The following is a 25,289-nucleotide window of genomic DNA, read 5'->3' as shown; positions in this document are numbered from 1 at the left end:
TGGAAAGAAGATCGTTCAAAAGTTTTGTTTTTATTCATGTTTTTTGTGCGATTTATGAATATTTCTTCATAAGCATTTAATAAATTTGGGTTGTTAATTTGTTTTAACAAACGAAAACCTGCTATTTTATGATTTTTATCAATCATATGATCTGCTGGTGTTGATTCCTGTAATGTTTTTGAGTGTATCGCTTTATAGTGTTCTGACCATCTAATTTTAGTTTTCCTTCTTGTTTGGCCTATATATACTTCATCACAGTCTTGACAAATCACGAAATAAATTCCAGATTTCTCAAGAATATCTGTTTTGTCTTTAATGGTCCCAATTAGATTTTTGACTTTATTACCATTGCTATTTGGTGATAGTTTTTTTGGTCAGAACACTATAAAGCGATACACTCAAAAACATTACAGGAATCAACACCAGCAGATCATATGATTGATAAAAATCATAAAATAGCAGGTTTTCGTTTGTTAAAACAAATTAACAACCCAAATTTATTAAATGCTTATGAAGAAATATTCATAAATCGTACAAAAAACATGAATAAAAACAAAACTTTTGAACGATCTTCTTTGCATAAATTTTTAAAGCCATTATCATCTATGGACATATTTGAGATAAAATTTTAAACGCATTTATTCACTTTCTTTTTCTTCTTGTCGTTATAAAATTATCATTATTAGACATTATTAAAATAACTTTAAATTTCAATTACTTAACAAAATTATTAAAATTTAAAATTAAAAAAAATTTGATTAATTTGTAAACTTATCAAAAAATTTTTTAAATTATATTTTTGCTATCACCTGAAGATGAAAGGTTAGCTTTTCGAAAACGTTTGTAAATAAAAACAACTATTGTACGAGGATAAGAAGCGTTTTATTATATACCTAAGAAGGGTAGGCCTAAAATCTCCTAGTACAAGCAAATGCAAAAACACCAGCATTCAGTTGGTCTCGGAACAATAAAAAACTGGGAGGCTTGCCGCCGATTTCTGAGGTCAACCCGGTGAACCCCAGAGGCGGATCACTAGTGTGAAGCAGATAAGTAGGATAGTAATGATCCCCTCGACATCGATATCATAGCATAGAAGTGTAGATACAACAGCATGAGCATCTAACTATAAAAACACAGCTGTTGAATCTGGGCGAAACGCACTATTTGGACTTAATGTCATAATCATAAAAAAACCAATAAAATTGAATACAATCTTCTTAAAAATGATCTATCAAAATTTAACCAGAATTTTCGTGGAACTGGAATCGCTAACTAGTGCATGTATTATGTACCCGTCATGGTATGGCATTGCATTTTTTCATCCTACAAAATAGGTCGAAAACCCTTCCGTAGAGTTTTCAAAAAACGACTCAAAGACAAACAGACAGAATTGCGGACTTCTCTTTGTTCATGAAATTTAGAACTTTATTTTTTACAGATGAATAACTTAACTTTCATATGTTAAAACTAATGCATGATTTTTGTATAGTTGAAGGCCATTTTAATCTTGTTTTTTTTTTCAGATTGACGCAGCGTTTGATGGTTGGCTGATTAATTTTTGTCGTCAAAATTACACTTGAACCATAACGTTATAAATTCACCATATAGTTCGCATAAATGTCTGACGATGTTTCGTCTGGGCGTTTGTCACAAATATTTGAGTCTCTGTCATGTCTTAGTGAAATGCAAATTCGCCAAGATAATTCTCTATCGCCTTCATCTTCAGCAAGTATACCAACTTTTACTAATGCTCAATCTATCTCAAATAGTTATTATATTCGGCATCCGGATGGCTCGGGATTCATTTGGCCTAGTGGCACGAAGACATTTCCAACAACCTCGCCACAAAGTCATCACCTGCATTATCAGTCGAAATGCGATACATCATCACCGTTGATGACGAAGCGCGCTACATCATTTAGTGGACAAATAACAATATCAAATTCACACTCTCCTCACGTACAAAGTGCTGCAACAATTGTTGGAATTGGAGGTTTTTCTCTCCAAAAGCAACAAACTTCACAGTCCACTCCAAATAGTCCACGATTAATGACGCGTCGGTCACATAGAACTCCACCAATCCCCACAAAGCCAAATGCCGCTTTAATTGCAAGTCCGGCCCTAATGACTATGGATGTCGATGCGTCTTGGCCCCATTTTTCATCTTTAGCAAATAATTTAGATACACATCAGGGTAATAACTTTTCTCAAGTTCTATCCGAGGTGAGTAATATTTTTACACATTTATGCTATAGAGGCTAGTATTTAGTTAAAATTGTTTTCGCATAAAAATGTTACCCTCATGAAACTTGGCAAAAAGTATGTTTTTGGAATAAGAACAAAGGTTTAAAAGTTTATAAAAAATGTTTGGGTGGAAGGGTATTTTTTCGCGGAAAAGAGGAAAAGGTCAACAAAACATTGAAAACAATTGTTTGTGGAATATATAATCATATGACACAGGTTATAGTGGTTGTCGGGCAAAGTTCCCGACACATTTAGACCCTTAAAGGTCCATTGTGATACCACAGAAGACTAGCAAGATAGGAACTTCAACAGGTAAAATATAACCGAAACCCATGTGAAAAACATGATACTCTAATGAAATTCGGTATGAAGATTTACGATAAAGCAGGGACATAATAGGAATACATAAAGTTCTTCAAATATTGTTGGTGAAAGGGCGTTTTTATTGGGAGTTGAGTTATATGTGAGAATAACAGCTTAATTTTCTAAACTTGGAAAAAATGTTTCATTTGTTATAAGAACTAAGAACAAAACTATCTCGAGTGAAAGGGTGTTTTTTGTAAGAAGTGAGATTCAGAATAAGTACTACAGGACAAAATTGGTACCTCAATGAAAATTGGTAAACTTATTTAATTTATAACAGAAACCAGGAATCTAAGCAGTCTATAAAAAAAATTTTAAGTGAAACGATGTTTTTTTTTTTTTGGAAAATAAGCAATAAGTTATTTAAAATTTTGGAATTTAGGAATTACAAATTAAATGAGTCTATATAGTTTGTTCATGTGAAAGCGTTTTTTTTTTAGGTGTAGAGATGTGGGTATATTAGAAAAACTAAGTAACAATAGTGATACCACCTTGAAATTCACCAATTATGTTACCTTTGAGATTAGAAACAAGAATGTAAAGTGTATAAGAATATCATAATTTTAAGAGTGTTTTTTTTTAGTGAAACAAATTTGATGAGCCACCCTAATAAAAAATGATTTATAAATTGAGCTCTTAAATAAAAACGGTACCAACCTCTTTTGTAAAATGCCGGCTGCTTCCAACTTCCTATCATCCCAGCAAATTGAATTTATGATAAGGACATACTTGAACATACTCCATAAGGACATACCAGAACTCGTCAATCCATGGAAAAAATGTTGTCCCACAAAAATGCGATTTTAATTATCTACTAATTTGCCTGGTCTATTAGAAGAATTTTGCTTTCCGCAAATGTATTGTGAGCAAAAAGTGTTTATCTGTAAAATCGGTTTACGGACGATAATTTACGTGGTAACTTCATAACAATAATGAATAAAAAAGTCATCCATAAGGTTGCCGAAAAACCCGCCATAGCCCGTTTTTGGATTTGATTACGAATATTAATTGCAAAATGTTTAACCAGATATTTGGGAGGATTATGTTTACTAATCCGTTAATAGTCTAACGTTAGAACTTAAAACCGATTAGCAGGTTTTACTGTATTGGAAAAAGCTCCGTATTAAATTTCTTGTTGCAGTTAACCGATTTTTTCAGTCAACTTCGCTTTAATGCACTACCCGTAAAGCGAAGTTGACTGAAAAAATCGGTTAACTGCAACAAGAAATTTAATACGGAACTTTTTCCAATACAGTAAAACCTGCTAATCGGGACACTCTATAATCGGACCACCTTCTATTCGGACCGCATTTTATGCATTCCATGCCATTTTTCATACAAATTTCCCTCTATAATCGGGACACCTCCTAATCTGACCTTGGACCACCTAATATCATGCGTTGCTTATTGTATTTACCTGTCTAATTGGACCAACCGTCAAAAATTTTAAATATTTATTCGCATCTTAAAATGCTTTGCATTTACATACATATTTTATCTTGGGTTTATAGTTACCTACGACAAATTTAAAATTTCTATAAATTTTGTTTTATGCGGGGATTTTCCAAAAAGTATTTAGTTTTTGTTTCTATGCAAAAGAAACAATTTGAAACTTCCGTGTTATGGGTTCGTTGTCAGTGCAATAAAGTTCTTAGAGTTGATTTTTTTTATTTTTTGTTTTAAAAAAGTAAAAAAATGAGCAAGCGTGTTTACAGTGAACTTGATTTAGAAACGAAAATTGAAGTTATAAAGTTTTTCGATAATGACCACTTATCACAGACAGATCTTGCAATGAAATTTAATTGCAACAAATCTCAAATCCAGAGAATTTTATCTTCGAAGGAGACTATAAAATCATCTTTTGAAAAATGTATTGGGTTGAAAAGGTAACTCATAAATTGAGGTGTATCTTTTGTTGAAATCGATGCTTTGACATTTAAGTGGTTTTGCTTAGCTAGCTCTTCAGCCACTTGACCAAGGAATCATAAAAAACTTCAAGACGCATTTTAGAAACTATCTCATGCAGAATTTAATTTTGAACATAGACGAAGCCAATAATGTATCAGAGTTAGCATCTAAAATAAATTGTTTAGATGCTTGCAGCTGGATTAAAAAGGCATGGGATGATGTTACTCCATTAGCCATATCAACTTGTTTTAAGAAATGTGGTTTTTTCGAAGAAGAAGACAGCGATGTGGTTGTTGAGGAGTTAACCCTCGACCCTCCGATGCCTGAAGAATTTTTGGGTATCGATTCTAATGAGGCGACATCTGATGAATGGTCGGAGAATTGGGAAAATGAATTTTTAAATTCCATTCAGTTACCAATTTCTGATACTGCAGAGGAACATATCTCTGCCGACTCTTCTTCAGAGGAAGACATTGAAACAATTCCCGGACCTTCAAAAGCTGTTTCATACAAAGAGACCTTTTCGCATCTCCAAACTCTTAAAGATTTTTCAAAGGAATATGGTTTGAACGATGTCTGGGCATGCCTGGACAATTGTTCACAAAAAATACTACTACTACTACTACAAATACCTATTATATGCATATGTTATGAAAAAAATAAGTTATTAAATGTATGTTTCTTAAACGAATTCCCAGTCTTTTAGTTTTTAATCGAAGTAAAATTGAAATATAAGTGCAGACACACATATACATACATACATTTCAAGAAATTTCCCTCAATAAATGAGGGAAAAGCCTTTCTAAATGGACCGGTCCGATTAAAAAGGAACCTGTGTAATCGGACCACTTTTCTTTGGTCCCAAGGGTGGTCCAATTACACAGGTTTTACTGTACTTTTACTGTACACTTGGCAGTATTCGACACCAAGTAGTGTGGGACTCTTAACCACTAAAACCACCTCTTTATCAGGACCAATCTTGAGAGATCGACATCAGATTTTTCTTTCTTAACTTTGAAAAATCACTTTGGGGGAAGTTTAAACTTTTAATACTTTCCCATGTTTTTTTAGACCATAAGCTCATGAGGCTTGGTTCTTCTTAATCTCCGAACATGGTTTCTTGTATTCAAGACGGACACCATTTCATAATTGGTATGACTTTGCAGTCTCTGATTATGCGATACAGCGTATTTTTTAACAACTTCTGTAACCGTTTCTATTTGTAAGTCACGATGTAGATCGCTATTTCTTATGTACCAAGGTGAATTAACTATTCCACGAAGGACTTTGTTTTGGAATTTTTGGATGATCTCGGTATTTGTTTTCTTTGTACAGCCCCATAATTGGATACCATAGGTCCAAACAGGCTTTAGTACTTGATTATACAGCATTATTTTGTTTTGGGTTGATAAATCAGAGTTGTAACCAAGTAACCAGTACATTTTTCTATATTTAAAGTTTAGTTCTTTTCGATGTGCTCTTTCCACTTTAGCTTTGCATCCAAAGTCATTCTAAGGTATTTGGCCGTATTGGCGTAAGGTACAGCTTGATTATTAATGAATATTGGAATATTGTTTATCTTTTTATTTGTAAAGTTTTTATGTGAAGATTTTGTTTCATTGAGTTTGATACGCCATTTTTCGGTCCAATCTCTGACTGTGTCGACGGAATTTTGTAGTTTGACTGCTGCCTTAGAGACACATTTGTCGGGTACCAAAATTGCGGTATCATCTGCAAAAGTAGCCATTATGGTGTGATTACCAACTGGGATATCCCTTGTGTATAGTAAATACAGGGTAGGATACTTTTCATGCAAACTACTTCAGATAATTCAACTTCGCTTAACTGAAAATATCTTTCAACTGAAACAAACATCCTTAACTTACATACATGAATATTTTCACCTATTCAGCTCCGCATAACTGAAACTATCACTGAAATAGACATTATTTCTGTATTTAAAAATTGTTTTATGAATTACACGGTGTTACCAAAATGAGGTTTCAAAATATACGCGGGCGGAGACCTATCACGTTTTGTAGAGCTAGTCGCACTGATTACGAAACGGTATTTAAAAAGTCCCTACACCCCCAAAATCTGGAGTTAGGGGCAAAAAACGGTTTTTTTTACCTTCACCCATTGAAAAAATCTAGTTTCGTCAAATTTTCATATAGTTTTACATTTGTCAATATTCAACAAAAGTCGGTTTATATTACACCATTCCCTTAATCTGTGTAGATCTTCCTGAAGCTGATAGCAGTCATTAATCGAGTTGATAGTTTTGAAGATTTTAATGTCACCAGCGTAAATTAAAACAGAGGAGTTTTTTTTTGTAATGGAAGTTATGAGATTTATGTACAAAATAAATAAAAAGGGACCTAAATGGCTTCCTTGTGGAAGACCAGAGTCGACATAAAATTGATCCTATTGTTCATTTCTAAAAGTAACAATATAACTTCTCTTCTTTAAATGTGAAGAAATCCATCAAAATTTGTCATTAAATCCTAAGGCCTTTAGTTTATGAACTAAATTCTTGTGACACAATTTGTCAAAGGCTTTACTAAAGTCTGTGAACCCACAATTAGGCTATTGATTATGTAGTTTAGAAAGGAACTAAGACGGTTTTTATTGCCGGAATCGTTCAATGGGTTATAAAAGAAAATAAAACCGCGGAGTGCTATTAAATGAGAGGGTGGAAACTGAAGATTGGGGTGCAAAAGCCCCCTTTTTTGATTTTTTCAATATACCTCGTAAACCAAGCAAAATTTTGATATATTGCACATAAAACTTTTTGTAGAGAATTAAATTTCCTATATATTTTTTAAAAATTGAAAAAAAAATTTCCTTACCAAAATAGTCGAAACAATCATACAAAAAATATCAAAAAAATCGATTTTTTGAATTTTTTGGCTTTTTTAGTTGTACATTTTTTTCAATATACCTCGTAAACCAAGCAAAATTTTGATATATTGAACATAAAACTTTTTGTAGAGAATTAAATTTCCTATTGAAATAATATTTTTTAAAAATTTCAAAAAAAAAATGTCCTTACCATAATAGTCGAAACAATCAAAAAAATCGATTTTTTGAGTTTTTTGGCTTTTTTAGTTGTACATTTTTTTGGGTTGAGATAGACATAAACATTGATCCAAAGAAAAAAAGAAGATTAAATTTCCTTCAAAATGCTGTGCTGACTAAATTTTTTCATTGAAAATTAACCGAAGTATGGCCATTTTAATCCATCTTTTTTTCGCATTTTTAGTTTTACTCAAGTAAAACAGAAACTAATGAGGGGAAAGTACGATAACTTAAGCACCAAGCACTGATAATGAGATTTTGTAGAGGGGTTAAATACAATCATTGTTTACTATGGGAGGGGGGGTCAATGCCGCCCGTTTTGGCGGGAGGGGCAATTTTCTAAAAAAAAATACTTAAATAAAAAAAAAATATTAAAAAACAACGGCAACACTTACAGTTTTGATAGATAGATAAATATTTTATTAGCACATTATTTTGGCTTTAGTAACAATTAACAAGTTTTTAAAATTTAAATATGTTTATAAATACTTAATTAATATTTCAGTCTTACAAATTCCACAATGCTTCTCTTAATTCTTTTAATATTTGTTTCACATTTTACATGGCTCGGTAATTTATTGTAAATCTTAAAACCTTTGTATATAAGGGAATTTTGAGCTCTGGCAGTTATAAAATTAGGCAGTCTCATATCATTCATATTTCTAAGTGCATAAGGCTGAACTTCACGAACATACTGAACATATCTTGACAAATATACTGGCATTAAATTATTTTTAATTTTAAAGACAAACATTAACATATTCATAACAATTCTTTGTTTAACGGTAAGCCATTTTAAAGATTCTAACATAAAATTAATTGACGTATATTTATTACATTTTAGAATGCTTCGCATTGCTTTATTTTGCAGTTTTTGGAGTCTGGCAATTGAACTTTCATTACATAAAAACAAAATAGTTGAACAATACTCGAAATGCGGTTTAACAATGACATTATAAATATTAATTGCTGTTAACAAAGTTATATCTCTTCTAATTCTTTTTAAAAAACCTATCTTTTTTGAAATTTTTTTGCAAGTATATTCAATATGGCTTTCAAAAGTAAGTTTGCTATCTATCATAATGCCGAGGTATTTTATTTTATCAACTTTTTCTATTATTTGATTTTCGATTATCAGATTGCCATTGAAATTAAAACATGTTTTATTTGATAATATCATACATTTAGTTTTTTGAGCATTTAATTTGAGTTTATTTTGGCACAGCCATTCATGTACACTATTAAGGTCTTCTTGCACGTTCTTGTGACATTCTTCAATAGTTTCCCCAGCACAGTAAATCAAAGCATCATCAGCAAACAGGGCAATTTCACAATATTTTAAGACGCTAACAATGTTGTTAATGTAGATTATAAACATTAGAGTCCCCAATACAGATCCTTGAGGAACGCCCAGATCAACATAATTTGGTTTTGAAAAATGTCCATTTACTTTAACTTTCTGAATTCTATTTTCGAGGTAAGTCTTAAACCAGTTAAGTTCAATGATTTTAATTCCTTATTTGTTCAATGTACTTAACAGAATTGATCGATCAATTGTTTCGAAAGCACGTTTCACTATAAACAAATTTTCGTTCAGAAACACTTTCCTTCCAGTTTGTGACAATAAAGTTACAGACACTTTCACAAGAATGCGCTTTTCGAAAACCAGATTGGGAGTCAATTATTATTTTATTATTTTCAAAGTAGTTTTCAACTTGTTGAAAGGCAAGTTTTTCTAAAATTTTTTCATATAAAGGCAAACTGTTCACTGGTCGAAATTCATCAAATTTTTTTGTATTTGATATTTTTTCAATGGGACACACTATTGATTCTTTCCAAGAGTCCGGGAAGACACCTTTTTCAAAAGATTTGTTTATTATTGATTGTAAAGCTGGCCCCAATAGGTCAAAGTTTTCCAAGTATATTTTAGGAGACAAGAAAGTATAATCTCTTTTATTTTTTAACTGCAAAAGCACCGAGCGGATAGCCGTTAAAGAAACTGAATTGAATTTGAAAGTATATTGTAAATCTGTTATATTATCAACATAAGGTACCACCGGAATTGAATTACTGATGTCAATAACACTATTTACGAAAAAATCATTAAATTTATTGGCAATAACGATGTTATCAGTGAAAAGTTCCGAATTAAAATCAACACATGTTATCTTGGAATCTTCTTTTTTCAATACATATTTTTTTAAACTACGCCACATTTCTTTCTGGTCTGATGCATTATCAACTCTTTCTTTTATATATTTGCGTTTACACTGAATAATTTCTTTTTTATAATGGTTTCTTGCAATTGTGTAAGTCTTCCAGTCTTCATCAGAGTTAGTAATCATAGCCTTAGATCGTTTGATTATCTTATTTTTCTTTAAGTTATGCAAATAATTATTAAACCACGAATTTTCACTGGATTTAGCGATAACTTCTTTTGTAAATTTTTCAGTTACAGCACTTAATTTGGTAACAAACATACTTGCTGCAACATTAATGTCCACAACGCTTTCATTTGCTACACTCATAATTTGACTATTAAAAAGTTCCCGGTTGAAGTTATTTTTATTATATTTGAACGTTTTTATTTTATGAGGATTGCTTTTCACTTTCATATTGTTTTGTGATGTTAATTTAATATTTATTGTCTCATGATCACTTATTTTCAGTTCTTTGATTGTTTTAGCTTCTAAGGTTTTGTTGTTAGTGATTACGTAATCTATTAGGGTTTTAGATGTTTTAGTTATTCTTGTTGGTTCTCTTACCAGTTGGTAGAAAGAATTATCTATTATTTTCTTAAAAATTTCTTTTCTGTATGTATCTGTTGTATCGAACCAGTCGATATTAAAGTCACCTACAACTATAATGTCTTTATTATCGTTGCATATTTCTTCGATTACTTCCGAAAAATTATCACAGAAAACTCGGTCAGATACTCTTGGAGATTTATAAAGACCAACCAACAAACATTTATAGTTTCCGAAACATAAATCACATTTAAGCCACCATATATTATTCTCTTTAACAGCTGAACTAACATTTAATACTTGGACATTTTTCTTTACATAAATGACAACACCGCCAGTTCGTGTAGAACTAGTATCACATCTTAATAAATTATAGTTTTCTATTTGTATCTCACTGTTACTAACATTCTCCGTTACATGAGTTTCAGACAACACTATCACATCGAAGTTTTTATCAACAATTGTGTTTTTTAATTCATCGAAATTATTTGTTAGTCCACAGATATTTAGATAGCAAATTGACGACTTTGATTGCTAATAAGCAGTTCTGCCTCTTTGCGTTTCCATTTTTTTTTTAACACTTCACATAACCATTATTCATGCCTATTACAGAAGACGCAGTGACTCAGTCCCCGGGAATCTACTCGATCCGCAACCGAATCAAATTTCAATCTGTGAACTCCCCGGGATGAACTGTATTATCGATCCACGAAAACACACTAAACTGCTTACCGACATATGTCATTGGTGACACTTACATAGCCAAATGTCATTCTATCACTTCCGCACCGGCGGCTTCGGTAATGAGAAATCTTGTGAAAGTGACTCTCACTCCCGCCGCAGTGCATCTGCGTCTTCGGTAATAGGCATGATTATGATTACTTCTACAATCATGATTTACATCCAAATTAAATCCTAAGTTCTTATTAGCAATATCACAATTATTGCACTTTGGAGAATTTGTATCACAGATTTTTGTTTCGTGTTTACCAGCACACTTTGCGCAGACTACATTTTTTGTACAGTTTTTGGCCTCATGATTAAAGCCCCAACAATTAAAACAACGCTTTATTGGCACAAAGTCGTAAACAAAACATCGATCCCATCCAATATTAAGGCTTCCTTTGCTAATTATATTGTTATAGTCAACACTTTCGATTTCAATGATTGCCTTATATATTTTTTGATTGTTCTTATTTTTATTAATTGCATCAAAAAATTTTAAACACTTAACTGATCCGTTTATATTGTTTTGATTTTTTAACGCTTCTTCAATTTTTTCAATTTCCCATTCATTATTTATTCCGCACACTATTAAACACGGCTTTTTCAATTTAGGTACTAAAACGTCATATTCACTTCCCAATTTTTCTTTTACCTCTTTCTCAATAACATCTCTGGATGTGATGTCATCACAATTGATGACAACCATACCATCTTTTTTATTCACCACACTATTTACTTTTGCCGATAAAGATGTCGGGTTAATTCTCTCTTTTATTATATCATTTGTTATCTTGTTCTCTTGTGCTTTTTTTGGTTTCACAATGACAGGTGGTTCTTTTTTCTTAAGAGAATCTGCATATGATACAGCACCAACACTGCCACTCACACTAGCTTGAACGTTCTTCGATTCAGTTATTACTGTTTTGTTTACATTATTTACTTGGTTTTTCTTATATAAATTTATTTTTTCTAATATTTTATTAACTGCCTTTTCTTGTTTTAAAACACTTTCTTTATTCAAATTAACTGATTCCAAAATTTCCTCTAAACGCTTGTAAATGGCATTTTTGCTATCCAAACACTCGTCACATATGAAAGCAATGTTATTTTTTGTTCTCACTAAGTTAAGATCGTATGCCGCAAGACCCGTACATTTTTCATGGAAAAACTTTTCACAGAAACCGACGCATCTAACTTTAATGGCTTTAGATTTTAACGTCTCTTGACACTTTTTACACTCCTCTTCCATAATAATTAATTTTAAATTATTAATATCGTTTTAAATCGAATGAAAAACAACTTAAGTCGCGCAACAAAACTAACACGTCTTTACCGCTTGACAGTTCGACTTCAAGGATTGATACTTTTTTCAAAAGCTAGTATATTAAACTTAATATTAATTTTAAAACGAAGTTATTTTAATCAATTCTGTTTGAAATAGAATAAAAGCATCAAATAATTTACTTCCAGTTAAAGGATAACATACTACAGATAATGGACTCAAATAATTTAGGAATAACAGAAAGTTTGGCGATGGGTCTGTAATTCGTGATTTCGTTCTTTTTTATGAATTGGACTTATAAAAACATTTTTCCATAGTTTTGGAAAGATTGAGCACCTTAGATTTCGTTGAATTAAACATAAAGAGGATAGGATACACATTTTTTAACGCACATGATGGTACATCGGGGCCAGGGCTTAAACAGTAGTCAAGTTTTGAGACATTTCGAACAATTGATTCTTCACATATGGTAAAATTAAGTGAGCTAAGGTGTAAACATTTTTGGAAAGAATGAATCGGGAGTTTGAGTTTAAAACGTGTTTGAAATCACTTTTGAGTCATGACTTGATGTGTTGTTATATGACATAGAGTAAAAGTAGCTGTCAGCATTTCTTTTGGTTTTCACGAAGTTCCAAATGTTTTTTTGGGCTCTGTTTTAACTCTTCTTCAATTTTACTAATAAAGTCTGAATAATATCCGCAAAAGTTGAAAAAATTTGGGTGATGGGAATATTTAGGATAAATGGTATATGTATGAAAGCGAACAAATAAATTGCCCACAAACAAAATGAGGGAAAATGGGTGGGTGTGCAAAAAAGTGGGGTGGGTGTCAAAAATCGTTGTTTTTTACGATTTCTGTCAAAAGTAGACCTTCTATTGAAAAAAATTAAATACAAAAGCTGTGGATAATATAAAGATCTAAAACTTTTACTCTAACCATATGAGAAAATATTAAGAAAAATCCAAAAATACGATTTTTTGGTTTTTTGTTTTTATCTTTTACAAAAATTGTTGGATTTTAACAAAACGTGGTTAAAACTTACTTTATTATGTTTTTTTATCTATTTACAATGTTTTTTTTTTAGAAAAATATTAGTTTTTGGATTTTTGAGGAATTGAATTAAAAAAATAAAAGTTGCCGAAAATTTTTTTGAAAAGCTTCGAATGCCGTTATTTATACATTTTTATTCCAGAAAGCATTGTGAAAAATTGAAAAACACAAAAATACGATTTTTAAGACCAATTTTCCGTAAATATTTTTCTCTAGAAACTATATTATACTTTTCAAATGACCTTTGATCTTATAAATTTGACTCTAGCATTAGTATGGCTTTAAAATTTTGAGTTTTTGAGATATCGAACTTTGAACTGGAGCCTGCTTTAAAGTTTTTCATGTACTATTTTAAGAGGTCACTACAAAATTCGTTAGTACAAGTTGGGTTAACTGGCGAAAGACTATTGAAATTTGTTCATCTTGTCCAGTTCAGGTTCGGAAGATTGAAATCGCCAACGATTAGGATATCATCATTTGATTCCATTTGGTTATGAATGTTTTCAATTAAATTTAATCGTCAGTTAGACTATCAGCAGAATAAATACCAATATAAAAAAAATTTTATTCCAAGGAATAAGCTCTAAGTGAGGTTTATCTGACTATTGAAAAATTGGCCCTTAATGATTTATCACGGAGACAAAAACAATCAGGCACAATAGAACAAAGTCAGGGCTGTCTACCTGTCCCGGATATTCCACTGATTAAACTAGACATACCATATTACCATCAAGATAAAGCTCCAACCATGTAAAAACATGAATTGAGGAATTGGCTGATGAAAAGTACGGTAATCTTTGAGTAGGAAGAAATGCACCAGTTCATTGGTCAACCTTTATGTACTAACTTTTTTCAATGGAGAAAAAAAATTAAATTGTTTGTTTCACATAAATAACAATTTTTGTAGAGCAATGAGAGCGTATTCTAGATTCTAGAACAATCATAAAAAAAGGGGCAGCAGTGTTAGCATCAATTTCAATTAATATAACTTTCTTCAAATATACCCAAGAATAACCCATTTAATTTTCCTTATCTTATTAGGGGACACCCTTAATAAAGTGAAAAAAAACCTATTGAGTAAACGAAATATTTTAATGTAATTTTTTGTTAACCATAATTTTTTGGTCCGTTTATTTTTTCCCTTTACTGAAATGTATGTCACTGAAAAAATTCATAAAATACATATTATTAAAATGCAAAAAATACTATTTTAAAACTTAATAAACAAATTTATAACATAGGTTTGTATACTTTAAGCATCCAATGTTGTGATCAATTTTATGTTAAAAGACCCTATGAACACTAAAAAAACACAGTTTTTGTTTTTAATTAAAATTTGAGAAACTAAGGAAAATTTTAAACATTTTTTTTTTGTAAATCACTGATTACGAAACACCCTTTGAAACAATGGAAGTTTCCTTCAAATTAAATAATGAATGTATCGTTATCTCAATGCTTTCAAAAGTTATGAGTTTTGCAGCAAGAAAAGTCATTTTGCACAACAGTGCGGCGCACACTGGGGATTTTGCGGAAAAAAGTCCAAAATTTTAAGTACCTCGGAGAACATTTTCAATAGTATTTCTAAATTCTAGAATAAAATCTGAATCAAAATCAGAAAGAATTACTTAAATCGGACTTGTAGTTTACTTTTTAGAGCTTTGTAAAGGGACAAGTTGTTGAAAGTATAAAAAACGAAGTGAAAATACCCTGAAATTAAAGTTGTGTAATTTTGTTTTGCTTGAGCCGACTCATACACTTTTATTTTTCCGTAAAGATGCCATCATTTGTCTATTGTAAATTGAAGAAATTATTAATTTTAAAGATGTTAATTATTTTATATAATTATTTAAAGAAAAGAGAAAAAAATGGCTTGATTTTTTCATATTTTTGTATATATAATTTTAGCTACACTTGCCTACAGTTAGAGACTATTAAAAACATTTTCCTTATGAAATTACCTTTCGATAGAGGCCGAATTTGGGTGCCACCAGGTGCCACTGCGTTTTTTATTGGCAATTGAAAACTTCATTTGGTCGCAAAAATGATATTCTTAAAAATTACTTAAAATAACAAAAAAAAATATTTAAAATCAATGGTAACACTTACAGTTATAAATGATACTTTTTTTAAAAGCCAGAATATTACGCTTAATTCGAGCTTTTAAATTAAGTTCTTTAAGTTAATTATTTTTGAAATAATCGATTTCAATGTCAAAATTTTGAAAAAAAAAATTTAAAAAAACACATCCAATACTAATTTTGTCAAGACTGGGGATTTGAATACAAAATTGAATGATGAAGAAAACTGCCTTAATTGATTCCTTACCAAAAACTGAAAACCATATGTTTCTATGTCTTCTAGTGTTCGAGAAAATTGAAAAGTAGAAAATCTCCTTTTTGTCAGATTTTTATTTTTTTTGGCTGCAAGCTAGAGATCCTTATCCGAAAAGACAAATGGAGAAAGTAAAATTAATTCGCAACACTTTTTTTTATAAATCTACTTCAATAAAATTACATTTGATTTTCTGACCTTGCTTCAGAAAAATGAATTTTCGTTATACATATCGTCGCCCTAGTATTGGAGTGCCAATTGCATTTTTTGAACTAGGTATGCAGTCGTATGTTTTCGAAGTTGCTCTTTTCAAATCTGCTATACGTTTTTTTCTATCTTTTTTCGTTGCCGAGATATTCACTATTGTTTTGACAAAAACAAGAAATTTTGGCATTTACGTCAAATTTTTCATGCAATGCAAGAAAATTTTGAGAATTGTTTTGACGTACGTTATGTTTTTTTTTTGACGTACGTGTATATGAATAAAAGAAACTTCTGATTTTCATGGCGTATACGGCAAACTCATTTTGGACAAAAATTTAAATATTTTGAAAACTAAACGAATTGCAGATGTCCAATGGCATGTATATAAGACACTTTTAATTATAAATCATACTCAAATATCAAAAAATACCAGCGGTTAGTTCTTTCGCAATTATCTTCCGAACATTTAAATGCGATTTCCCAAAAATGTAAAAATGGCGTATACGGCACTTCAATACTAGGGCGACGATATGTATGTAGCTTAAATGTTTTATAATAATGGCAGTTTTTAACATTTCATACGAAGATCTAAGCAGAAAGCTCATGGAATGTAACAGAATAGATTTAAATTGACATTATTATTGAAAAATACAGATCATCTGAATCCTTCGTCCTGCCTTTACTAAGAAGAATCAGAGTCATTTAAGTGAGTAATGGCTCTCTTAACAGAATAAACTCTTGAAAAATTTGTGATGCCAATATATTTTAAATTGTATAAAATGTGATAGAAGTGGTTTTTTGAGTATTTATTAACTAATTCGGGTTTTTCATTTTGGGTGGACGTGGACCTAAACAACAGTATAATGAGTTATTCGTTTCTATTTAATGTAATTAAAATCGGTAAGGTGGTTCCAATTATACAAATAAATAAAAAAATGCTTTAGGTACAAGTAAATTGTAAATAGCAGTTTTTAGATATTCTAAGAACAATATCTGGATCCTTTATTACTCTTACAATATTTTTAAAAGGGCGTGGCAGTGGGTGCAAATGAAGAATAATGATTTCTTACGACTTAAGATATCATTCCTGAAAATTTCATCCAAATCGATTCAGTGGTTCAGTTTTTATTGAGTTTTTTCCGCACTCCCATACAAATATCCCCAGTGTGCGGCGCCTACAGAAACATGTGATAGTTTAAAAAAAAATTTAAATTTGTTATTTTTTTTTTTCAAATCAAAAACTAATTACAATAAGGGCCAATTTTTCAATAGTCAGATAAACCTCAGATAGAGCTTATTCCTAGGAATAAAAGTTTTTTTTATATTGACATTTATTCCTATGATAGTCTAACTGACGATTGAAAAATCAGGGCTAAGAAAAATTTACTTTTTTTAAATAAACATATTCAGATAAATATTTTGTACATAACTTTCTTTATTTGACTTTGTGTTATTTGTTATTTAGATAAATTGGCAGGAGCGCTGCCTTGAGTTACAATTGGAACTACATCGATCAAAAAACCAAGCTGGTCGTATACGAGACATGCTGCGAGAAAAGGTAAATAAAAGTAAAACACATATCAAATAAAATATAACGAACAACCTGTTTTGTGGGGTTTTATTGTGTATTGAAGAGAACCTCTAAACAACATCTAAAAACATTTGTATTACGAAAAAATTTATTAAATAAAAGATAAAGAATTATTTTCTTATACTCATATATTGTTGTTTATTTAACAAACGTTTTCAGGAATTCTTCCCATCTTCAGGTTCAAGCAAATAATAAATATTTTAAATATTTTAAATTTACATAAAAATCAATTTATCAAATCTCTTAAATTTAAAAAATTAAAGTAATTTTTAAAAAGTATCAAATAAGAATGTATGAATTTTAATTTGGTTTTAATATAAAACAAGATAAATGAATAAATGCGTTTTAGAATTTTGTCTTTAGTTGTAAAGGGTTTCAAAAATGAGTGTAAGGAAGATCGTTCAAATAATTTGTTTTTATTCATATTATTTGTACGATGAATATATATTTCTTCGTATGCATTTATTATTTTTTTTTTTTTAAGAATAATTAATAATTAATTTAATAAATTAAAGATTTGACAACGTTTCTGTTATGTTACCAAAGCAAGGCGAATTGTTTTGAAATAATTCTGAAATTCTTAAAAAATTTAAGAAAGTCGAACATCCAAAAGCCAGCACTCCAAAAGCTACAACAGCTGATGGAAAGGACATTTCACATGGAGAATATTTACAAATTTGTCTGTAAGCGTTACAGATCGACGTCCAAAGGGTAGTCCTTTCATTGGAACTTCTTATATCTATGCATTCATAGTTCAAGTCAAGTGGAAGACTGCCATAGGCTGCCTGAGTTATGAATCGGTGTCTTGTTTTTTCCATTTCTTGAATTTTTCTATAAAGTAATGGTGGCATTATGAACATAAGAGGAGCGATAATAGTTCCTCCAATAATTCCCACGATAACATCAAATTTCGGAACGAATTCGCCAACAAGAACTTCTAGTCCGATCAATGTTGATCGAATTAAAATTCGTTTTGCTGAGAAACTTTCGGGAACGCGAAAAAAATTTTCTACATGCAGAAATAATGCTGAGCTTCCAACAACGCATGTCAAACACAGCTGCAGTGATATTAATATAATGGCAATATAGAGAGGAACACTTCGGGGAATCATTTCTAAAATATTTGGTAATACCATTGAACCAAATTTATAGGCACCAATTACAGCACCAATTACTCCTAAGCCACATGAGCAAAATTCCAATTAATGATGCCCATTTTATTTGTGCCTTGTCCTTCATATCCATTTGTATTGTCAAGATCATTGAGTGTATATCAAATTGAAATGCTAGCACATTGAATCCGTTAAATAACATTGCAAAACTAGGAACGTCAAATGTCATTCCTTGAAATGGTTTTCTTCCTCCTTCTGCTTTGATAAGACAGTACCATAAAAGTACTACAACACTTGCCACCACACAAACTGAGAACAGAACTAAACCTCTCATATTTTTAGGACTTTCCAACCACATAAGTGGACAAACTAATATTCCCAATATGATCAACCAAAAGCAAAATGATAAATTAAAATGTCCATCAGTTATGCGAACTCCGATGAGTTGAAGATTTTGAGCAGCTACTACCAGATTTGGTATTCCGGTGGCAAAAATACTTAAATCCAATAAAATTGTCACCATTAAACTGACATGCTTGCCATATGCCAAATCACTGATTGCAGCATAAGGGTATCGACTCTTGTGCTATAGTCGAATCTAGCATTTCAGCCATAATCCAACATTTGCCCAGCAAATTCGACGTATAGATTTGTAATCCAACAATAACAAGCACCAAAGGTATGGCAAAAACACCCAATGGTATGAGAAGACCGGGTAAAGTCACAAGAGGGAATACACCAAACAAATCGATGACATATCTGTGGCAACAAGGAAAAACAACATAAGTCGGTTTTTACAACTTTTCAGGAGAGCGTTTTGAAAGTTTGGCTTCCCATAAGAAGTCAATGCTAGTGTCATTTTTCTTTTACCTGTAATTCAAAAACCGGTTAAGATAAAAATACGAAAAAAATATGGTAGATAGAATCGCTTATTGTGCATCAGATTTTGTGAAAATCTCAATTTCGACATAAGTTGACTTATGTTGTTATTCCTTGTTGTCACAGATATGACACAGCAATAAACAAACTTAGACCCGATTCTTCTTTGTAAATGGCTCTAAATCGGGGCAATGCACTAAATCTTTTCTGTGCAAGAAACGGGAGTTGGTCATTGTGCCGCGCAACTGATGGTCTTGTAATTCGTTTTTTAAACATTATTTTTTTTAATTTTTTTTTGTAAATATATTAAATATATTTATATTTTAATTTAAAAAAAAATTTAAATCACAACAAGAAACAGAAACAATGAAGGAGCGACATTTTTTTGTTACCACAGCACACGATAGAACAATAACTGAACTGAATCGACGCCGACGGAAGTAAGTCGAACTCGGGCTATTTATTTGTTTTAATAACCGAAAACCTGCTAGGTTATGATTATTGCTAATCATGTGATCAGCTGGTGTTGATTGATCAACTGTTTTAGAGTGGATAGATATGTAATGTTCTGACCATCTTATTTTAGCCGTTCTTCTCGTTTGACCAATGTAAACTTCATTACAATCTTGACAAATAACGGAACGGCTAAAATAAGATGGTCAGAACATTACAAATCTATCCACTCTAAAACAGTTGATCAATCAACACCAGCTGATCACATGATTAGCAATAATCATAACCTAGCAGGTTTTCGGTTATTAAAACAAATAAATAACCCAAAATTATTAAATGCATACGAAGAAATATATATTCATCGTACAAATAATATGAATAAAAACAAATTATTTGAACGATCTTCCTTAGATGCATTTTTGAAACCCTTGACAACTAAAGACATATTTGAGACAAAATTCTAAAACGCATTTATTCATTTATCTTGTTTATATTAAAACCAAATTAAAATTCATACATTCTTATTTGATACTTTTTAAAAATTACTTTAATTTTTTAAATTTAAGAGATTTGATAAATTGATTTTTATGTAAATTTAAATTTAAAATATTTAAAATATTTATTATTTGCTTGAACCTGAAGATGGGAAGAATTCCCGAAAACGTTTGTTAAATAAACAACAATATATGAGTTTAAGAAAATAATTCTTTATCTTTTATTTAATTTAAAGACTCATATAGTTTCCAAAAAAAGTAATTTCTTACTTATTTAAATTTAAAAAAATTTATTATTTAATTTTAATTTTAATTTTAATTTTAATTTTAATTTTAATTTTAATTTTAATTTTAATTTTAATTTTAATTTTAATTTTAATTTTAATTTTAATTTTAATTTTAATTTTAATTTTAATTTTAATTTTAATTTTAATTTTGATTTTAGTTTTAATTTTCCCCTAAGGGTTATAGGTTTCCACATTCTTATGGGAGGTGCAATTTTCAAAATTAATTATTCAAAATAAAAAAAAAATAATTTCAAAATGACGGCGGTCAATGATACCTTTTTCAAAATCCAAGATTTCACACTTTATTTTAATTTTTAATCAATAGTTTTTTAAATAATCGATTCCAAAGTAAAAATTTGGGAAAAAAAGTTAAACAAAATTACTTTGAATACAATTTTTGTTAGGACTGTCGATTTCAATACATAATTTTCTAATAAAATAAACTGCCTTTAAGGCATAGAAACATATGGTTCTCAGTGTTTGATCAGAAATCAATTGGGGCAGTTTACTTTATCAATCAATTTTGTATTGAAATCCACAGCCAAGATTCATTTTATTTTTGGTTTTGATGACCATTTAAACGTTTATACATAAGTTCTTAGACGTTTAACACGAATCATTGGCTTTTTGGGACAAATTACAGATTTTACTGTCTTCGAAAAAAATCACCCTTTCACAAAAATTTTTTTATGAAAACTCTTTATTCTTGCTTTCTGTCCCAAAATCAATGTTGTTACCAAATTTCATTACAGTGGCCCATCATAAACACCCTTTTAACCACGATATTCTTAAAGACACTTTAGACACTTGTTTCTAATCTCAAAAGTAACATAATTGCTGAACTTCAATAGGGTACCACTAATACTACTCGTAGTTATTTAATCTTGTTTTGATCGCTCTTTTTGTTTCTCCGACATATGATGAACCACACCTGCGAGTAACCAAATAAACTCCTGGATTTTGGAGGGGAATTGTGTCCTTTGGTGTTTTTAAGAACTGTCGAACTTTGACTGGTGGTTTAAATATGATTTTTATACCAAAATTTGCCTAAAACTCTTGCAATTCCACCCGAAATCTCCTTAATGCAGGGAAGAAAAGCTCGCTTTTCCAATTGAAATGGTGCGTTTTGTGTTACATTTGATTTGGGCTTCCATGCTCTTTGTCTTGAGCTGTAACCATTTTTTTAAGGTCATGTCTACATACATACTCTTATTCCTCTTGTAGGTGATCAGGATCACATATTTTGTGTCACTGTTTACTAGTGCCGATACTAGAGGTTAAATTAGAAGGATGGTGATGACACGTAACATGGAGATATCTGTCTGTATGAGTGTTTTTTCTATATACTGTATGTCCGATAGAACCATCATATCTTTTTTCAACTTCACATCCAAAAAGGCCAAACAATTTTCTTTTTCTATTGTGAATTTAACCTTTTCATGTATCGAGTTCAGGTGATTTAGGAAACTGTCCACATGATTTTCCTTAATAATACAAAAAGTATCATCCACATACCTTTTCCAAATTGTTGGTTTAACCGGTGATGTGCCTAGCGCAAGTTCCTCAAAATCTGCATCCATATATCAGCTACTACCGGTGCTATGGGAGAGCCCATTGCAACTTCATCAATTTAAAGATAATATTTTTAATTTAATTAAACTTAAAATGATTGATACCCGCGAAAAGCATAACTCAAAATCTTATATTTTTAATAAATTTCGTAAGGGAACAATTTATACCACTGATTTTATCGGACTTATCGCGGATTTTCCTTATTTCCCAAAAAAAACACCCTTTAACCTAAAATATTTGTATAGACACCTTAGATTCTTGGTTTCTGTTATTAACGAAACATTTTTGCCAATTTTCATTGGTGTACCAATTTTTTCCCAGTTTTTGTGGTACTTATTCCGAATTTCATAATTTCTTGGAAAAAAACACCCTTTCATTCAAGATAATTTTGTAAACTTTATAGATTCTTAGGTTAAGTTAGGGCTGACAGTTGATGTTGTTACCGTCACACTTAGATCAATGTAGATCCCTTGTGATACCCTGAAGTACTTATAACCTCATTAAAAAAGTGTAATCCTATGAATCCTATGGCGAGCCATTTGGTAGACACAGTGAGCCTGAAAAAGTTTAAGGTTGACCTAAAATGAGGACAAAAACTAAAGATGAGGCTTTGTTCCTGAAGGCCTCATCAATAAATCCGTTTTTACCAAAATCAGATTAGCTTCCTTTTTCGAGATACCCCCCTTGAACGTGTTTTTTTTTTCGAGAAAAATTAATATCAACGCAAGGCTCGAGTATGATAACTTAGGCGCCAAGAATTGAAAAAGGTTTTTAATAGAGGTGTTCAATACAATCATTTTTTGTTATGGGAGGGAGGGTCTATGTCCCCCCTTTAGGCGGGAGAGACAATTTTCTAAAAAATCATACAAAAAATTATAAAAAAAACAATGGCAACACTTACAGTTATAAATGATACGTTTTTCAAAAGCTAGAATTGTACACTTAATTATAGTTTTTAAATCAAGTTATTTTAATGAGTTGTTTTCGAAATAATCGATTTCAAAGTCATCAATTGTGAAAAAGAAATTTAAAAAAATACATTGAATATGAATACTATTGTTGTCAAGACTTTGGGTTTCATTACGGGATAAATTGATAAAATAAAAAGAACCTCAATAAATTCCTTATCAAATACTGAAAACCATATGTTTCTATGCCTTCTAATTTTTGAAAAAAATTGAAAAATAGGAAAACTACTTTCTTTATCAGATTTTTATTTTCTTGGCTATTTTGCTTTGCCATTATCAAAAATCAAAAATTAAAAAGTACTGTGCTTAATCTACTTCGATTCCATGAATGGGTTTTATTTCCGTTTAAAATTGGATCTTAAAAATAAAATTTCTTGGTACCAGTGTGGTACCAGAAGGCTTATTAGTGAGCTTGATAAAGAAAGTAGTTTTCCTATTTTTCAATTTTCTTAAAAACTAGGAGGCATAGAAACATATGGTTTTCAGTATTTGATAAGAAGGAATTTATTGAGGTACTTTACTTTATCAATTTATCCTGTAATGAAACCCAAAGTCTTGACAACAATAGTATTCAATGTATTTTTTTAAATTTCTTTTTCACAATTGATGACTGGTGTTAATAGAGCTTCTTCTAGTTTTCCAAATTCATATCAAGCTTCTTAAACTGACAAGGATCAACGCATTTTTTCGCATTCGAGCCAAAACGGCAATGATATTTGCAGAACGGAAATCTTGGTCTTGATTTGCTTCCAACACGTTTTCTTTCCCTGGAGTCATTTTTATTAACGCGAGCTTGATTTCTTGACATACTAAGCTCTTCAACTTGTTTTTGTAGCTCATCAATCTTTTTTTCAAGGGGCGATTCGTTTTTGATTGCAGACACATTAGAGAAGCTTAGCATATCCCTCATTTGATCTGCTTGCTTGGCCATGTCCATTGAATCACCACTTCCTATTGAGATCAAGCCAGAATGACTTCAAAACATCATCGGGTAATTTATTATTTGAAAGCTCTTTCATTCGTTTCAACAATTGTGTTGGCCTTAAATCACCCAATTCAACTTCTTTCACTAGTTTTCTCAACTTCTTCTGATCGGAATCTGTGTATTCTGTGATGAGTGCATTCTTTACAGTTTCATATTTGTCGACATCTGGTGGCTTGCAAACAATATCAGCTACTTGCATCAGTACTTGCGCATCTAAAGAACCGATAACATGATGGTACTTTGTTTCATCGCGCGTCACTTTAGCAATAGCAAACTGAGATTCCATTTGAATAAAATACAGTTCCGGTCGTTCTTTGCAAAAAGCTGGTGGTTTGATGCTTACATGGTGCATTTCACCTTTGGAGAACGTAGAACTAACCTGATTGTCCAAATTTTTGTCATCAGGCATTTTGTTTCAAAATTAAAACTGAAAATTTGACTCAGGCGACAAGAAAAATTCTGTAAATGAATCTTTTATTAATAATTCAATAAAAATAAAAGAATGTTCTTGATACGAGGTCACCAATGTAGATGTTAATATCAATACAAATTTTATTTAAGTTTTATTACAAAAAATAACTTTTTATTGTTTGCTACTAGATTTTAAAAACAAGAATAAAGAAAAAACAAGAACAAAAATGAAAATATAAATTTGAAAAATTAAATGTTACTAGATAAATATTTTGGGAAGTTGTTTTTTAACAAGTAAACTAAATCGAATATAAAACTTAATTGACTATCAGCCACATAACGCTACAAAACCAACTACACATAGTTGAATCCCGCTGCGTCTCTCTAGAAAAACAAGTTGAGTGGCTGGCAAATAAAGCCAACGAAAAAAAAATTAGTCATTCACCTACGGGGGAAACGGCGTAAATGCTGTTGAAAAAGCGAAAACTCTCTGTCTTGACTTGCTTGAATCTCAAAATCCCGCTATTATTGCTTCAGCTAGAGAACTCAAATCCACGAGAGCAAATATTGACAACGTAATCCTGGAGCTTCAAAACAGAGAGCA

General features: G+C 30.8%; 1 protein-coding gene across 13 annotated transcripts in view; it reads left to right on the top strand.

Moving 5' to 3' along the window:
• The window catches only part of LOC129908810 (uncharacterized protein CG43867), a 276,259-nt gene that overhangs the window by 28,320 nt on the left and 222,650 nt on the right, over positions 1 to 25,289 (top strand). For 12 of the 13 annotated variants that reach the window (XM_055985581.1, XM_055985578.1, XM_055985579.1 and 9 more), the window contains 2 exons: positions 1,524 to 2,223; positions 17,399 to 17,491. In XM_055985581.1, coding sequence (XP_055841556.1) covers positions 1,618 to 2,223; positions 17,399 to 17,491 — 699 coding nt within the window. In that variant the 5' untranslated portion in view covers positions 1,524 to 1,617. The remainder of the gene's footprint in view (positions 1 to 1,523; positions 2,224 to 17,398; positions 17,492 to 25,289) is intronic. The other variant, XM_055985584.1, reaches the window with a different exon arrangement.

The sequence above is a fragment of the Episyrphus balteatus genome, chromosome 2, assembly GCF_945859705.1.
Source record: "Episyrphus balteatus chromosome 2, idEpiBalt1.1, whole genome shotgun sequence".
NCBI classification, from domain to species: Eukaryota; Metazoa; Arthropoda; class Insecta; order Diptera; family Syrphidae; genus Episyrphus; species Episyrphus balteatus.
This window is presented reverse-complemented; position numbering and strand designations above follow the sequence as displayed.